At 44.4% G+C, this 19,142-nt stretch overlaps 1 protein-coding gene across 10 annotated transcripts in view; it reads left to right on the forward strand.

Moving 5' to 3' along the window:
- The window catches only part of cacna1g (calcium channel, voltage-dependent, T type, alpha 1G subunit), a 347,077-nt gene that overhangs the window by 160,132 nt on the left and 167,803 nt on the right, over window positions 1-19,142 (forward strand). For all 10 annotated transcript variants that reach the window (XM_079577933.1, XM_079577934.1, XM_079577929.1 and 7 more), the window contains exon 14: window positions 16,579-16,672. In XM_079577933.1, the coding sequence (XP_079434059.1) occupies window positions 16,579-16,672 (94 nt within the window). The remainder of the gene's footprint in view (window positions 1-16,578; window positions 16,673-19,142) is intronic.

The following is a 19,142-nucleotide window of genomic DNA, read 5'->3' on the forward strand; positions in this document are numbered from 1 at the left end:
CTGGGTACAGGCAGAGGTATACTCACAGTGCATTCATACTGGGTACAGGCAGAGGTATACTCACAGTGCATTCATACTGGGTACAGGCAGAAGTATACTCACAGTGCATTCATACTGGGTACAGGCAGAGGTATACTCACAGTGCATTCATACTGGGTACAGGCAGAAGTATACTCACAGTGCATTCATACTGGGTACAGGCAGAGGTATACTCACAGTGCATTCATACTGGGTACAGGCAGAGGTATACTCACAGTGCATTCATACTGGGTACAGGCAGAAGTATACTCACAGCGCATTCATACTGGGTACAGGCAGAAGTATACTCACAGTGCATTCATACTGGGTACAGGCAGAAGTATACTCACAGTGCATTCATACTGGGTACAGGCAGAGGTATACTCACAGTGCATTCATACTGGGTACAGGCAGAGGTATACTCACAGTGCATTCATGCTGGGTACAGGCAGAGGTATACTCACAGTGCATTCATACTGGGTACAGGCAGAGGTATACTCACGGTGCATTCATACTGGGTACAGGCAGAGGTATACTCACGGTGCATTCATACTGGGTACAGGCAGAGGTATACTCACAGTGCATTCATACTGGGTACAGGCAGAGGTATACTCACAGTGCATTCATACTGGGTACAGGCAGAGGTATACTCACAGTGCATTCATACTGGGTACAGGCAGAGGTATACTCACAGTGCATTCATACTGGGTACAGGCAGAAGTATACTCACAGTGCATTCATGCTGGGTACAGGCAGAGGTATACTCACAGTGCATTCATACTGGGTACAGGCAGAGGTATACTCACAGTGCATTCATACTGGGTACAGGTAGAGGTATACTCACAGTGCATTCATACTGGGTACAGGCAGAGGTATACTCACAGTGCATTCATACTGGGTACAGGCAGAGGTATACTCACAGTGCATTCATACTGGGTACAGGCAGAAGTATACTCACAGTGCATTCATACTGGGTACAGGTAGAGGTATACTCACAGTGCATTCATACTGGGTACAGGCAGAAGTATACTCACAGTGCATTCATACTGGGTACAGGCAGAGGTATACTCACAGTGCATTCATACTGGGTACAGGCAGAGGTATACTCACAGTGCATTCATACTGGGTACAGGCAGAGGTATACTCACAGTGCATTCATACTGGGTACAGGCAGAGGTATACTCACAGTGCATTCATACTGGGTACAGGCAGAGGTATACTCACAGTGCATTCATACTGGGTACAGGCAGAAGTATACTCACAGTGCATTCATACTGGGTACAGGTAGAGGTATACTCACAGTGCATTCATACTGGGTACAGGCAGAGGTATACTCACAGTGCATTCAGAGCGGGTACAGGCAGAGGTATACTCACAGTGCATTCATACTGGGTACAGGCAGAGGTATACTCACAGTGCATTCATTGCGGGTACAGGCAGAGGTATACTCACAGTGCATTCAGAGCAGGTACAGGCAGAAGTATACTCACAGTGCATTCATACTGGGTACAGGCAGAGGTATACTCACAGTGCATTCATACTGGGTACAGGCAGAAGTATACTCACAGTGCATTCATACTGGGTACAGGTAGAGGTATACTCACAGTGCATTCATACTGGGTACAGGCAGAAGTATACTCACAGTGCATTCATGCTGGGTACAGGCAGAGGTATATTCACAGTGCATTCATACTGGGTACAGGCAGAGGTATACTCACAGTGCATTCATACTGGGTACAGGCAGAAGTATACTCACAGTGCATTCATGCTGGGTACAGGCAGAGGTATATTCACAGTGCATTCATACTGGGTACAGGCAGAGGTATACTCACAGTGCATTCATACTGGGTACAGGCAGAGGTATACTCACAGTGCATTCATTGCGGGTACAGGCAGAGGTATACTCACAGTGCATTCATACTGGGTACAGGCAGAGGTATACTCACAGTGCATTCATACTGGGTACAGGCAGAGGTATACTCACAGTGCATTCATACTGGGTACAGGCAGAAGTATACTCACAGTGCATTCATACTGGGTACAGGCAGAGGTATACTCACAGTGCATTCATACTGGGTACAGGCAGAAGTATACTCACAGTGCATTCATACTGGGTACAGGCAGAGGTATACTCACAGTGCATTCATACTGGGTACAGGCAGAGGTATACTCACAGTGCATTCATACTGGGTACAGGCAGAAGTATACTCACAGCGCATTCATACTGGGTACAGGCAGAAGTATACTCACAGTGCATTCATACTGGGTACAGGCAGAAGTATACTCACAGTGCATTCATACTGGGTACAGGCAGAGGTATACTCACAGTGCATTCATACTGGGTACAGGCAGAGGTATACTCACAGTGCATTCATGCTGGGTACAGGCAGAGGTATACTCACAGTGCATTCATACTGGGTACAGGCAGAGGTATACTCACGGTGCATTCATACTGGGTACAGGCAGAGGTATACTCACGGTGCATTCATACTGGGTACAGGCAGAGGTATACTCACAGTGCATTCATACTGGGTACAGGCAGAGGTATACTCACAGTGCATTCATACTGGGTACAGGCAGAGGTATACTCACAGTGCATTCATACTGGGTACAGGCAGAGGTATACTCACAGTGCATTCATACTGGGTACAGGCAGAAGTATACTCACAGTGCATTCATGCTGGGTACAGGCAGAGGTATACTCACAGTGCATTCATACTGGGTACAGGCAGAGGTATACTCACAGTGCATTCATACTGGGTACAGGTAGAGGTATACTCACAGTGCATTCATACTGGGTACAGGCAGAGGTATACTCACAGTGCATTCATACTGGGTACAGGCAGAGGTATACTCACAGTGCATTCATACTGGGTACAGGCAGAAGTATACTCACAGTGCATTCATACTGGGTACAGGTAGAGGTATACTCACAGTGCATTCATACTGGGTACAGGCAGAAGTATACTCACAGTGCATTCATACTGGGTACAGGCAGAGGTATACTCACAGTGCATTCATACTGGGTACAGGCAGAGGTATACTCACAGTGCATTCATACTGGGTACAGGCAGAGGTATACTCACAGTGCATTCATACTGGGTACAGGCAGAGGTATACTCACAGTGCATTCATACTGGGTACAGGCAGAGGTATACTCACAGTGCATTCATACTGGGTACAGGCAGAAGTATACTCACAGTGCATTCATACTGGGTACAGGTAGAGGTATACTCACAGTGCATTCATACTGGGTACAGGCAGAGGTATACTCACAGTGCATTCAGAGCGGGTACAGGCAGAGGTATACTCACAGTGCATTCATACTGGGTACAGGCAGAGGTATACTCACAGTGCATTCATTGCGGGTACAGGCAGAGGTATACTCACAGTGCATTCAGAGCAGGTACAGGCAGAAGTATACTCACAGTGCATTCATACTGGGTACAGGCAGAGGTATACTCACAGTGCATTCATACTGGGTACAGGCAGAAGTATACTCACAGTGCATTCATACTGGGTACAGGTAGAGGTATACTCACAGTGCATTCATACTGGGTACAGGCAGAAGTATACTCACAGTGCATTCATGCTGGGTACAGGCAGAGGTATATTCACAGTGCATTCATACTGGGTACAGGCAGAGGTATACTCACAGTGCATTCATACTGGGTACAGGCAGAAGTATACTCACAGTGCATTCATGCTGGGTACAGGCAGAGGTATATTCACAGTGCATTCATACTGGGTACAGGCAGAGGTATACTCACAGTGCATTCATACTGGGTACAGGCAGAGGTATACTCACAGTGCATTCATACTGGGTACAGGCAGAGGTATACGTCAGAAAGCATCAGTCAACTCTTACTGAAATTGGTCTTTAAAAGGAGAACGAAAAACATCCTTATCAGGGTGCGACGCTCGGCCTGTTTGTATTATAGGAATTATGCCAAATTTGGCCCCAAAAAAATCGAACCAGGACCGGGATATTTGGAAATCTCAGTGCCACTTCTCTGGTTAAAGTGGAGCTAATCTCTGCCACATTCAGAGCGAAAAAGCCCTGTCAAAGTGGGCCACACCTGGAGGAGCGATGAGCCGCTTATCTTTGGAGTAATGGCCGGCTCGACCGGCTCGTTTGGCACCGGTTTGGCAGAGCTCGGCCTCTCAAAACAAGTCCAAATTGCAGGTCATCGTTAAACCATGACTCGCAGAACACATCCGCTTTCAGACGGTTTAAGAATGGGCAAACTGAGGCCCGCGGGAGCCACATGCCCCGGGCCAGCGAGCAATTACATCACTGCTGCTCTTTGTTTTCTTTTCGTGTTGTTTTGGGGAATTCCAGTTAATGTAGGACTTGTTTGATGTAGATGTTTTTTTGTTCCACTATAAAGGAAAAAAACTTGTCGTTAACCAGATATTGTTCCTCCATCTTTGTGGAATGCACAAACCTTCACCACATGCTCAATTTGCCAACGTTATGCATCTCAGTTGGAATCTTAACCGAGCACATTTCCTTGGGCTTTACCAAAATCTAAAAGCTCATTGACTGGAGCTTACAGCCTATAGGCCAGTGTAACGCCTTATTTGAAATCTAAGACCTACAAAACTAATCTTTTTTCCTTGCGCTGTAGCCGTGTTGTCGTCACTTCTTTGACTTTTTATTTCATTTTCATCGCTTTTTGAGACACTTCTCACACTTTTGATCACTTTTTTGTTGCATTTTTGTGGCTCTTTCGTTGATCACATTTTTTGTGTGTGCCTTTTTTATGCTTTTTTGTTTGTTTTCGGTCTCCGTTTTTGTTGCTATTTTGTGCTCGTTTCAGGTCAGGATAAATAGGTTAACTATAGACTAATGGGATAGATTTAAAAAAAAAAATACATCAAATGAAATCACTTCAAATATCGGCCTATGTATCGGCGTTCGGCCATGCCAACCCCCTCCATATCGGTATCGGACTCCAAAAATCAGTCAGGTTTTTTTTAAATAAATAATAAAGAAACAAGAGGCCTGAATATTGCAGAGACGAAATCTAGACAATGGATAGGGTCAGGTTTAATGTATGGATATATTTTTATATTGGATAGATTACCGTAAAATCCTGAATATAAGCCGCACCAACTAAATTCAGAAGGAAAAAAGAAAAAGTACATAGTATGAATGGACTGAATGGACACTAAACTACTTTTTCAGCCCACTGTGAGTTCAAACTGTTCTGAGAGAAAGAGCGTAACATGATGGTCCCGATATCAAAGCACCGGCCTCTCTGCTTTAGAGACTTTCGAGTCGGGAAAAGATCTGAACTAAAGGACGACTCCTTATGATATGATATTCTGGACAGGCTCGGGCATAAGATCTAAACTCTACACAGTTAGCGAGTAAAAGTCTTGAATTAGCCAGATAGTATAGGCCGCATGGTTCTAGGCGAGTGAAAAAGTAGCAGCTTAATCCGAAAATTACGGTAGTTCAAAAGATTTTTTTTTTTTTCAAGGGGATTTTTGGATCTTGTTTAGTTTTTGAATAAAGTATTTATAAGTTAAAACAACTTTAAAAATACACATTTCTCCTTGTCTTTTTGAATTACTGGACATTAATTTTGGGGAAACGGGCTCTAAAAGTTTGTACCGTCCGCACATGCACACCTGTATATTCCTCCCGTATTTAGCCGCAGAGTTTCCCCGGAAGTAAAATGACCATATTTGGATTCTAACTGAGATCTTAAAGGAACTGGCCACCGTTTTTTCCATTCTGAGATATGTTCTTACCTGAGCTTAGACGAGTTGATGTGTACCTGTCTGGTCTTTGTGCCCGTGGAAGAGCGTGGTAGCTTGTAACTTCACCCCTGTTTGGAGCCATAGGAATATGCTGGGAGAGGCTAAATGCTAACAACATCTTTGGTCGTTCTGCGTGACTGAGCGCACGCACAAAGACCAGACAGGTGCGCATCAACTCGTCTAAGCTCAGGTAAGAACATGTCTCAGAATGGAAAAACGGTGGCCTGTTCCTTTAACCTTTTGTGTTATAGGAGAAAACAGTAAGTTACAAATCTCGACGTTGACCACTGCGTGAAAAATGGATGTTTTACAGCGCCTCGCCTTCAGAAAAAGATTCCTTTATTCCGAGAAGTCTCCTCGCACATTTCTGTTCGTTACCGGCAGCAATAACAAGTGGAGAAAAGGTCTGTGTTATCAGAGAAAGGAATCGCGGGTAAATCCAGTCCGACTGTTATGGGATGCCGGCTAATAAAGACCGCGAGGACATCGCCGGCGTTTGCATGGATGGGGCTCGTAACGGAAATAAAACAAGGAGCAGTTTTTTTACGTAAGTGCAGTCCCAGTGTCTCTGGACGGGATCAGGAGCGAGCCAGCTTCCCCAAACTGCTGTAGGCGTCTGCAAATCCACCGGGGAGGGGGGAGGCTCTCCCGAGGTGGAGGAGCAGTGCAGTCTGCTGTCGGTGCTTGTTAGGACTGGGTAGTTTTGTGAACGTTTTTGTTCGCGAGACAAACAGCCGAGCACAAAGCAGAGTGAGCAGAAGTCTAGTGTTGCCAATGAACCTAAAGGGACTCTCTCTCACTTCCTCAATCCCAGATCAAGTGTTAGTTAGTGCCAGCGCTTCCTCCAGCGGTGAAAGCTCTGTAGATTCTTAACCAACCTTAAAAGGTCCTCACTGACTCAATATATCGAACTTCAACTTGTGTTATTGTGTCCACGTCAGAGGTTGCTGTGACTTTCGTTTTGTCCGGCTGAAAATGACTCCATAATGAAAGTACAAACACAGCACTACTACACCAATGCCACTGGCTACGTTTCCATAGCCAGAAGAAAAAAAACCTGATAACTGGAGTAATCAGATAACCCAATAATCAGACCTGATGCGTTTATATTCACTTTGGAAATCTGAGAATCTAAAACTGGGATTTTTAGAGAAACTGTATGTTCTCCCCTCCCTTCAGTCAGATCCACCTGCAGAACCAGGTAGATCTGATGAAGTGATTGTGCCTCTATGGTTGGACTTAGAGTCAAAAGGCTCCATGCATCATTAAACCTTGTGTGCATGAGCCCAGTGGAGACGAGACTTAAAGGTCCAGGCTTCAAACCTGGTCAACTGTGCATTATTTTCTTCATAATTGTAGTGATCTCAGGAAAGTTAAAGCAGAACTAAGTAACTTGTTTACCTTAATAACCCCTTTCCGTAGTCCCTCTGGGGGTGATACGAGTGTTAATGGGATGATTGGGGGGTCTTTCATCTCCCCCTGGTGTCTCTGGCCAGAAAATTGCAACTTCTTTGCATGAAGGAATCACGAAGAAGAAGCTAACAGGCTAACGGGCAGAGCTAACTGCGGGCTAGCATCACTTAAACAGTATTTACAGCCAAGTCTGAGTGAAAAAAAATATCTCCATTGTGTAATTGGATGTACAATATCCCTCTGTCCCTTTGTCTTTTCTGTCAGAGTAGTATTTACTCTCACAGACAATTAATGAGTAAAAATCTGTGACAGTCTACGACATCTGCAGTGGCGCTTATGGCCTCTAGGGGCAAGAGTTACTTAGTACTGCTTTAAATACAAATAACACAAACTGCGCTTGAACCTTTAATAAGGATTTAGAAGAAGAGCTGTAGAGACAATTAAGGATGTAGCAATATTCTGCACATGTGCAGCAGCTCTAACCACTCGACCATCGGCTGCACACTGTGGTTTATCTTTCACCAAATTGATTGATGAGCTCGTTTTTAGTCTTTTTACTATATCTTTTCATCTCGGGAACAGTCTTTTTTTCTTTATTTTCCTGGTTTGATTATACACAAACATGTGACACATCAGAAAAAAATCAGATTACATCTTTATCAAATAATCTATATCAGATTATGCTGTTTACACGTGTCTTCAATAATCTAAGAACTCCAGAAATCAGATTATGAGATTGGATTTTAGGCCTCCATGTAAACGTAACCACGGACATGTGCTTTAGCTTTTTACATGCGTTTCCTCACGGCAACTTCACGTCGTCATCCTTATACGCTTTAGTAATTTCTATCATAAATATTATATAAGTATTTAAATGCCTTCACATGTGAACTTGCGGCTGACGTTGGGCTAAACATTGAGTCTTTGTCGGAGAATTGTTTTCCAGTCTTATCATTTGTCCGATGAGCGACGAGAGGCCTCTGAGGAAAGAGGTGAAACGTTCTCAACTCTAACAAATGAGCCGAGTCAGCGACATTCGAGCAGCTCCGCTGCAACATTTGGATACCTTTGCGTGGAAATTGCATGTTGATGAATTGAACGTCATTAGCCGATCCAGAAGTGAGCAGTCATGGCCCCAAACAAAGGCTGCAGACGAGCGAAGGCGGAGAGCTGGGCTGAAACTAAGACCTGACAGTTTGACATTGTTCAACTCACTAAAAGTATGTAGACTCTAGTGATTAAAGGCACTATACCTGTTTTTTTTAACCAATAAAGCTAGATTATGACAAAAAAAACTATTTGGATAATGACAATGACGCTCTGAGAAGGTATTTATCCCTTTTCTGTGGAAGCATAGACAGACTCGAATGGTAGGACGAGCACATTTATATACAATACATAAAAATTACTATAATTTAATGAAGAAAGTATAATGTGTTTCCAACAGTCTAGTGGTTAAGGCGCTGCACATATGCAGAATTTTACTCCATCCTCAGCGTTGCAAGTTCGAGTCCCAGCTCTGATTATTTACTTTGTATTTTACTTTGTATTTTACTTTCTTACTACAATTACTAAAGAAAAGAAGCCTGCACTGGCTTATGTAGAACCTGGAGTTTTGGATTTCGTCAGAATCTGCAATGATTATTTTTACTTTCACATAGGGCTGTGCAATTAATGGAAATGTGTTTACTTTTCGATTACTACACCAAAAATTACAAAATTAGCATAATCGGAAAAAAAATATTATTATTATTATTTTCTATTTTTATTTATTTTTTGCACAGCAGACTTGCATTATTTCATGGCGCTGGGATTATTTTCCCTTTGCATTTCACGTGCCACGGCTCGTGCTTTTGCCTGACATGAAAACAAACAGCGCTGTGTGATGATCTCATCAGGCCGCGCTGCTCAGTTTGCTTGCGCAGGTGTGAGGGCTGGCCAGCAGGGGGCAGGTGAGACCTCTCCTTAATCGAGGCAAACATGAAATCATTTGTACTTTTATGACTGTTCAGAAAACAGAAAATATTCAGCATAGTTTTTTGTATTAGTCAATATATTTAAAACAATAAATAAAGGCAAGTCTTTCGGTATCAAAATATGACCAAAAAAAAAAAACACCAAAGACCACACACACAACATCAACAAATCATTACAAAAAGCAAATCGAAGACCTCCCAGCTCCAACACGGATCTTATAAAACAGGATCTTTCGGCACATATTGACTCCCACAGTGTAAACGGCAGCAGTTAACGTGAAGAAACAACATTGATTAAACCATACAAACATCGAATCCATCACCAAGTCAGTCGTGAACGCACCATTTCTGCGGAAGAAGCGAATGACGCCGGCAGTGCCCGCCCCCAAACCCCCCCCCCTCCCCCGGGACTGCTCTGCCCCTGAAATAGCTGTAGTGTTTAGGGAGCTTGTTTACACGCTGCCACCCCAATTTGAAGGTGGCGCGGGGAGCAGGAGATGGGCCAGACCAATGCTGCTGATAACACAGAGACGCTCAATTACAAACCCACTGCGGCGCGGGGGAAATGGGACGGGGCGGTTAGCGCTGATAGGGGAGCGGGGAGGGGAGCGGCGGCGGCAGCGGGATTAGTTTCTTATACAGCAGCAGGGTCTGGCGTTTTAGTTTTTCCACTTTTTTCATTTTAGTCTGAAGGCTCAGTTTTGGGGGAGTCCTCAGTTTTGGGGGAGTCCTTGCCTCAAGTGGAGGAGTTCAAGTATCTCGGGGTCTTGTTCACGAGTGGGGGACGGATGGAGCGTGAGATCGATAGACGGATCGGTGCGGCGTCAGCAGTGATGCGGTCGCTGTATCGGTCTGTCGTGGTGAAGAGGGAGCTGAGTCGGAGGGCAAAGCTCTCGATTTACCGATCGATCTACGTTCCCACCCTCACCTATGGTCATGAGATTTGGGTCATGACCGAAAGGACAAGATCGCGAATACAAGCGGCCGAAATGAGTTTCCTTCGCAGGGTGGCTGGGCGCACCCTCCGAGATCGGGTGAGGAGCTCAGTTACCCGGGAGGAGCTCGGAGTAGAGTCGCTGCTCCTTCACGTCGAAAGGAGCCAGCTGAGGTGGCTCGGGCATCTGTTTCGGATGCCTCCTGGTCGCCTCCCGCGGGAGGTGTTCCAGGCATGTCCTAGTGGGACAAGGCCTCGTGGAAGACCCAGGACACGGTGGTGGGACTATGTCTCCGAGCTGGCCTGGTGTCGCCTCGGGGTCCCCCCAGAACAGCTGGAGGAGGTGTGTGTGGATCGGGAAGTTTGGGCATCTCTGCTGAGACTGCTGCCCCCGCGACCCGGCCCCGGATAAAGCGGAAGAAAATGGATGGAAAATGGATGGATGGCTCAGTTTTGGGGGGATTTTAGCGAGCTTTCTCCTGTAACATCACACTCTTTTTTTTCCAACTCGCTCCCCCATAGTTTTTCAGGAGATCACTGCAACATGGCGCCGCACTGACAGTTACCCACACGTACTCGTGAGGGATGCACCGATACCACTTCTTCTAAAACTGATACGAGTACAACTATGAGACGCTACTCTTTTCCCATGCTTTGACAATGGTGCGGCTAATCGAAATGTATGGACATACTGAATAAGCCGAATGCCCATCTCGGGTCGCCCGTTGCATTATGGGTAGTGGAATCTCTTTCGGCTACCAAACAGTATTGATAGTTAGCGTAAAGCAACGAAGAAAGCTCTGATTTGGACCGTTTTAACCGCTGGAAAGTTGATGATATAAAGTGTTTTTGTCGTCGCCGTGGAGCTTGTTACGATATTAGCATAAAGTCTATTTTTACAACCTCAGCTGAGTACGGTGACAGACAGAAACTGAATGGCCGAAACTATGTGAGAAAAACATTTCTGACCCTTGAAGGCGACTGTTGGAGGGTCTGAAACTGTGGCCTCATGTCACCGATATTCAGAACATTTAACCTGGAATGAGAAATAAACACGTAGGCTAGTTCTTTTTTTTTGACAGACGGAAATGTACCCACTATATTTAACATCAACACCGTTTTGAAACTTTTCCCTGCGATTTCAAGACGAATTTAAATGATTTAAAAAATGGCGGTGTCTGTGTCGGGCACATCCCAGGTCCTGTCGTCCCCCTGTCCGCTATGGTCCACTATGGTCCGCTATGGTCCGCTATGGTCCGCTATGGTCCGCTATGGTCCACTATGGTCCACTATGGTCCGCTATGGTCCGCTATGGTCCGCTATGGTCCGCTATGGTCCACTATGGTCCACTATGGTCCACTATGGTCCGCTCCTGCCTACGGAGCCACCGTCCTGACTTTTCCCTCGCTTTCAAGATATTGACAACATAAATATTTGTAAGAAATGTCACTTGAGACTAATTATAGTCTTTAAACAAATCACCACAGACCCAGCTTACAATACAGGTTTTGCTCATATTCATCATCATCATATACATTATACATCCCCTTCCCCCAACCTGGAGCATCTACGGATTTGTACTTCCTGAACATTTTAAGAAGGAAGAGAGACACCGATGACAGCAACGTCTGTACAAAGAAGCCACAGGTGTCCAGTGGTGGATTGTCAGGGGAGCAGCTTCATTGACAGACTTCATTCATCATTTCTAAAGTCTGAAATCTGATTTGGTGACTCTGTCTCCCAGTGTAGTTTAACAAACAAACATGTGTTCTAGGTTTCGTGAATCCCATGCATGTGAGGACTAATTTTTTTTTTTTATTTATTTATTTATTATAGGGACAGTGCATATTAATATACATTATACATGCAAATATGCCAGAATTAGCCAAGGGCTATTTTACATCTGTAGTCCCTGGACAGTTGTTGTGTGTCCTCCTGAAGGGCGTAAAGGTACAATTATACACATTAAAATGCAATACAATAAAATATTTAAAAATGTAACAGAAAACAACACACTCAATATCGCAAACCAATCATGCTGACAGACAATACAAGAAGACTACTACAAACTCAACAACTACAGAGACAGACACAACAGACGAGGACAAGAGGCCAGCAGGGAGAGATGATCCTGTCAGTGCTGACAGCTCTGATTCTCAATGAGCCATTTTTTTAACTGTGTTTTAAATGAGTTATATGTGTTAATGTTTCTAATTGTTGTGGGGGTGAGGTTCCATTCATGGGCAGCTCGGACAGAAAAGGTGCTTTGACCAAAGAGGCTTTTCCTCAGAGGGATGAGGCAGTCGCCTCTCGCTGCTGCTCTGGTTCTCCTGAGTTCTGTTGATCCGGTGTGAATGAACTGTCTGAGTGGAGGTGACGACAAACCATGTATTATTTTATAGATGAGGCAGAGATGAGAGTATTTGACCATGTTTTCCCAACTGAGTAAATTAGCATATGTCACCGCCTCTGATTCACCACATAAGGACAAAAAAGTGCTGCTCGCATAAGGCAGTAAAGGGGGAAATGAATGACCAAACACGAATCCAAAACTAATAATAACCAACAAAACCCCAAAATAATCGGCGCCACGAGCTCAAGGACCGTCCTAAACCTCTGGGCACGCGAATTAGCTCTCATTATAAAATGTTTCAATAGATATACTTTTGTATCACAGAAAGGTTTTCCCTCTCTGCCCACAGGTCAGTCCTTTAAACATGCAGTGACAAAGCAATACTCCGCTTGCTTAGCTCCTCGTGTAGAGCCTGTGTCTCAGGAACACAAGGTCGCAGGATCAAGACCCACATTCGTCTTTGTCAGGCTATAAGTGATATTACCAACTTTTTTCTGTATAAATGCATCTGTACTTTATTATGAGGACATTTACATAATGGAATTAATGAATACATGATTTAATATGTACAATATACATGACTCAGAATGAAGGGTCCCATCAGGAGCAGATTGTGAACAGAAGCGGAGATTTTTTTGTGCGTATGAGTCCTCCTGAGTGTTCTTTTGTTTTGTTTTTGTTTTCAGCTAAGAACAAGTTTTGTGAATGCCAAAAATCTTCCTAAGACGCCTTAAGAACAAATTTGTGCGTAAGAACGTGCGGTTAACGTTCGTGAATGAGGCCCATTGTTCCAAAACATATATAGCATTTCACTTCATTCATGCCAATTCAAGCGGTCATGTTCACTTTGGTCGTTTATTCTTCTCCCGCCGAAGCGCTCAGTCGTTTTTTCCTGGATTTCACCACGACCACATTATTAAAGCCCGTAATCCCTCACTGGACTTTTATCATCGCTTTTTTTTTGTCATGTTTTCGTCACTTTTTCATCCAATTTTTTTAAGGTTGTCGGTTGCTTTTTCGTCACTCTTTGGTCATGTGTTTTTGTTGCTTTTTTTATTGTGTTTTTGCTGCTTTTCCGGTACGTTTTTGTTGCTCTTTTGCCACTTTTCGGCTTTCAGATTGGTTAAAGCCAAACTGAAGAAAATGTGCTCGGTTCATGCGGGGGTTTAGAGGTTGAGCTCCACTTGTGGATGACGTACATACAGTATGTCCACTTTAAAACTATTTCCCCTTTTGTTCATGCCATGTACTTCTATGAGTTTCGATGAACCATTAGCTGCAAAACCATTAGCTGCATTTTGAGATGTGCGTTTTATCTTTCATAGTGCTACTTCCCCTCTCTTTGATTCTTGACTGTTGTGTTTTGACGCTCCTTTAAGTGCGTGGATGACTGCGCTCGGAGGCTTTGAAGTGACATTTTGATGCATTTAAAAAACGTCAGCGCTGCTTGGGTTTCATTTTGCGTTTGTCTATTTCCCCCCCTTCTTTGTAGTCCGTGGCGTTTGATGTTGTTCTGTTTTTGTTTGATTTTTAAGTGCATTTTCCCCCAGTTTCCAGATTTCCTCCTGTCAGGTCCTAATTTATTTTAATACTTTGACTTTAGCTATTCCATTTGTTGCATTCCCCACATCGCATCTCCGAGTTCACTTTGTCCTAAAGAAGCAGAGATGAGCTCCGCACAGCAATATCTACAATATCTACACTATCTACCATCAAGCACACACTGGGAATGATATGAGGTGTTCAAGGGTTGTGGGAAATAAACCCTCTGCACTCTAAATGGAACCATTATGTTATAAATAGACTTGCAAGTATCAGAATATTTACTTTGGTGCACACAGTGGGAGGAATAAGTGAGTACACCCTTTGGAATTTCTCACATTTCTGCATAAATTGGTCGTAAAATGTGGTTTGATCTTTATTAAAATAGCGAGAATGATTTAACAGTGTCTGCTTTAACTAATACCACCCAAATAATTACATGTTGTCATATTTGTATCGGCCATAGCATGTAAACATTCACAGGACAGCGTGGAATAAGTAAGTACACCTTATTCAATAGCATTTGCTAGTAGTTGCAGATTAGATCAGGATGAATCTTGGACTTGGACTTGAATGGCTTTCTTAAAGTCATACCACAGCATCTCAGGTGCGCTCAATAGCCCGGAATTTACGTAAATAAATTAAACAACTAGAATCCTAAATCTTTTCTGCGCAAGTATGAAGGAAGCACAAACTCTTGACCCCATTGTTGGCCGTTTTGTTGGATGTATATTTGAATAAAAGTGCCACAGAACACTTTTCTATCTTCTCCTTTCCCCTGTAAAAAGTGGATTCTCCGCCGCGTGACTTTTGGACTGAGTATGGGAGTCCACATGCACAGCGGGCTATGACCTTTCCCTTGACCACATGCAGCGGGCACTACAAGCTCCTGTCAGGACGTCACCCAGCGGGGCACGAGAGCCGAAAGACGAGTTGTGTTTGCTCTTAGCTCGCATCGAGAGGACGCGCTGAAAGTTTTTGACTTGATGATGTTTCGAAATACACAATGTGGGACTCTAGATAGTTGCTTACCACATTTTATCCCCAAAAACATTCTAATATTTTTCAAAAGTTTCACCTAAAACAGCCCAGGAAACAGACACGAACACAATAAAAAGTGGAAAAAATGCGACAAAATAGCGTCAAAAAAGCGACAATGTGAGAACAAAGTTACAATCACTTTTGTAGGCCTTAGCTTTCAAATGAGACGTTACTCTGGCCGGTAGGCTGTAAACCCCAGTCGAGAAGCTTTTGGATTTGGGTAAAACTGAACTGGAGAAAATGCACTGGGTTAAGAGCAAGGCCGTGGGAACCCAGGGTGCTGAGGGGGCTGCAGCACCCCCTGGTGGAACTGCAGGCAATAATAATAAATAGGAAATATACGCAGAAAAAGCGTTTTGGGGTAAATTTAGTCCCTCAGCACCCCCTAATTAAAATATCTTCCCACGGCTCTGGTTAAGAGGTTTAAAGCCCATAATCCAGGGGTCCTCAAACTACGGCCCGCGGGCAAAATCCGGCCCCCGAGATGATTTTACCCGGGCCCCTGACTTGTAGAGCACAACAAAAAAGTTTCCAGTGCGGAGTTATGATTTTTTTTAACCAGTATACTCATTCCAGCCACTGGGGGCAACTTAAATAAATGAAAAAGAATTCCACACTTGTCCAGTAGAGGGCACTGACATAAGAGGTCATATAAAACATAAACAACGCTTTATAGCCACGTGGTAAATGAAGCTTTCCACCACAGAGTGTGGAGTGAATCAATTATGACTGCAGTGTACTTTGAGAAACTTGTGACACAGGCTTGTAAAGCACAATACAACATTACTATCACATTACGCAATGATGTTATATTTGAAAAATAAATACATGGAATACCAGTGGTACATCAAATTAAAGCAAAGTGTGAAGACTTGATTACTATTTTTGCAAACCACTACAGCTAAACAAATATGTGCCTGTTGATCTTGTGGATATAGTAGTGACTGTGCCAGGCGAGTATTCTCTACTTCACAATGGTCTAGGTCATACAATTCTATGTTATAGCCGACCCGGCCCGGCCCACCATCACAGTCAGGAACGATAATGTGGCCACCAGAGAAAAAAAGTTTGAGGACCCCTGCCATAATCCATCACCTGACTCATTCTGAGCCACCCTGGCGCCTCAGAGGAACCAATGGTTTGTTTCCACTGTGCCATTCCCAATACTGCCAGCAGAGGGGGCTCTAGGTGGAACCCTGGCCTCTGTTTCTCAGCGTCACTGTGTTATCCTTGCATAGACGTCTTTTCAAATCATAAAACGTAAGTGTGATACGCGCATGTCAACCGCCGCATGTCTCATTGTGCTCGGCAAAGTGTGAGATTGTCCTTGCATGGTTAAAGCAGTGTCGTTTTTTCGTGTTCAGTCTTAACGTAGCAACGCGGTAAAGAAACTACTCAGGGATGAACACTGATAGAAGTTGTGCTTTTCGAGATTGACGGAACTGTGCCGTCCACTCTGGTTCCTCACACAGATCCCGGGGCGTGTCAGCTGATTGTGTGTTTGTGTTTGTCTGTGTGTGCACCAAAAGGGCGACGCGTCCAAATCGGGTTCGGAGATCGATTCGTTCGCCCGCAGCATGGAGGACGTCAACGGGAGCAAGAAGGACCTGTCGGCCTCCGCAGGTGAGACCGCACACTTCACACGCTAAAACAAAAAGGACCATCTTAACGTCATGTGGGAAGTTTTGCTGTTGCGTTGATTGGGTTGAGGATGTTTGGCTTTGTTCTCGCTCTTGTGGTCAGAATGTAAGACCGGCAGCAGAGCAGAGCAGACTTTTCTTACTTTTGATTTACACAAGCTTCTCAAGATGGACGCGAAACATCTTCTACTCGGTCAACCCGGAGGAATCTGTTTGTCTCATGGTGAAGACTAGAGGTCGACCGTCATGGGTTTTTCTCAGGCCGATGTCAAGATGTGCGGCCGATATTTTTGACCAATTTTCCCAAATGTCTGGTTTATAGTTGTTAGAGGATAACATTAAATTGCTATTTATCATACTGGGTCAAGCTATACAGTCGTACTCTCTCTGTCATAGCCTTGACTGTGGTGCTCAGACTCTTGTGCATCAGTCTGACGCTCTGAGAGGGGATTTATCCCTTTTCTGTGGAAGCATGGACAGACTTGAATGGTAGGACTAGCGCAATGTCTCGTGTTCACGTCTCCGGGTCCCGCGCCGATGGTAAATAAACTTCTCCTGTATAAGACATCCAGACTGCTGCCTATTCTTCATCTATCCTCTCGGACAATAATCCTATAAAAACATAAATACATGGCCACATCTGGTGATTCAATCATAGTTTCTGTCCGTTAGCATTAGCATACTGTTGCTAGCTGCAGCATTTGGGGTTGGGAGGTCAAAACTAAGTCAGCGACGGAATTCTCCAGGTTCTGTGCTTCGAAATGACATCCAGCATGTCCATATTAACTGAGGATTAACTGAGGTTTAGTTGGTGAAACCTGTGTTTAACGAACTTGTAGCTAACCAGTTTTCACTGTGATGTTTCTCTGCTCCCCTCAGGCCTAGGGAGTTGTGGGAGGACTTGTTTTAAAGCCTTGACTTAGCTCTTTCCAATGCAAAAAGGAAGGAAGTCTCACTCCCTTTCAGTCTCGGTTTTTTACTGCGTAATTGACATCCACATGTCCCAAAACATTCCCCCCCCCCCAAAAAAAAAGAGGGACACCTGGGACAGGGCCTTTGTTAAAATGGTTTTGTAGAACTCCATGGGGACACAGGACAACGGACCGTTCTTTGTAAACTCCACCAACATCAAACATCTACAAAGCTTTTATTTCATGGATAGTAGCGCCCATGTTGAATCTTTTGAGGGGCTTTTCTGAAACACAAGGTTATAGCCACATTTTCTGCGAGCTTGTATCACAAAGTAAATGCATCTGAGCATCAACAACCTCCTTCAAACAAGCGCTGAAATAGCCAAGAGTTTTACTGAAATCGTCCTAAACAGGCGACGATGACCGTTTGAAAACAGATTCTAACAATATCTTTATCTCTCACCTCCGTGTTTAGTCAATGCCTTACCCCCAATCCCGCTTTTCCTCAACACTTGCTTATTCGTATGGTTTTCTTTGCGTATTAGCACCGTGTTTGTTATGCATTCCTCAAGAACTTGTGGTGCAAATTCCGCCCACACGCGCCCTCCTTTCACCCCCTCGGCTCCTCGGCGGAAAAACTGCTTACCGAGCTGCCAGCGCCTCAGCAAACGCCTCAGCTTTGAAGACGGAGGAATTAGTGTTGTGCGGTTGCAGTCGCTTCTAAATGCGTATTTATGTTAGCGGCGTATAACATCCTCTTTTCTGACTCGAGCTTTTCATGTCGTAATGCCGTTCCCCGTCTTCCAAAACATACCTGTTCTGTTCCATCGACATGTTTGAGTCTTTCGTTTTGGTGAGGTTATCTTCTGAAGTGACAAAAACGCTTGGTTTCAACTCTCGACTGAAGCTGTTTCAAAATGACGCGTTGCTCTGGAAGCTTTTGGATTTGGGTAACTGGAGAAAACACACTGCAGTCTGATCATTTCAGCACTTAAATTGCCTTCTGTTTGCGTCATTGTGTTACAGTTTTTCTCGATTGACAAGACGCTAAACTCCACTGACAGCAGCCAGCCACCAACTGACTGCACGCATTTCTCAAAAACAGGACTCTGTGTCCAGACCATGAATTGTGTTTCAGGCTTTGACAGCAGTTCTCAAAACTGCTGCACTCTTTTTCTTTTTTTTTCTTTTTTTGTTATCAGAGGCTGGACACCTTTTCTGCTCATTTCAACACACTGTTCACTCAGAGCACACATGCCAGCCATTCCGGCTTTCTGTAACTGTTAAAAACTCAGCTAACAGCCAGTTCAACCTGAAGAGACTCGCAGAGACAGACTGCATTAAAGAGGTTTTATTGAACGTGAATCGTGATTGGGGCTCAGACCCCGGTGGAAGATTGCATTAACCATATGGAATACCTGGCGTTGATAAATGATGGCCAGAATCTTCCCCCGGAACCCGGACACTGGTGGTGGTAGGGCGAGGTCCAGGGCGGCCAGTCGACCCGATGAGCAGGCCTGAGGAGAGGCTTGGCGGAGGAGG

The sequence above is a fragment of the Gobius niger genome, assembly GCF_951799975.1.
Source record: "Gobius niger genome assembly, chromosome: 19".
Lineage (NCBI taxonomy): Eukaryota > Metazoa > Chordata > Actinopteri > Gobiiformes > Gobiidae > Gobius > Gobius niger.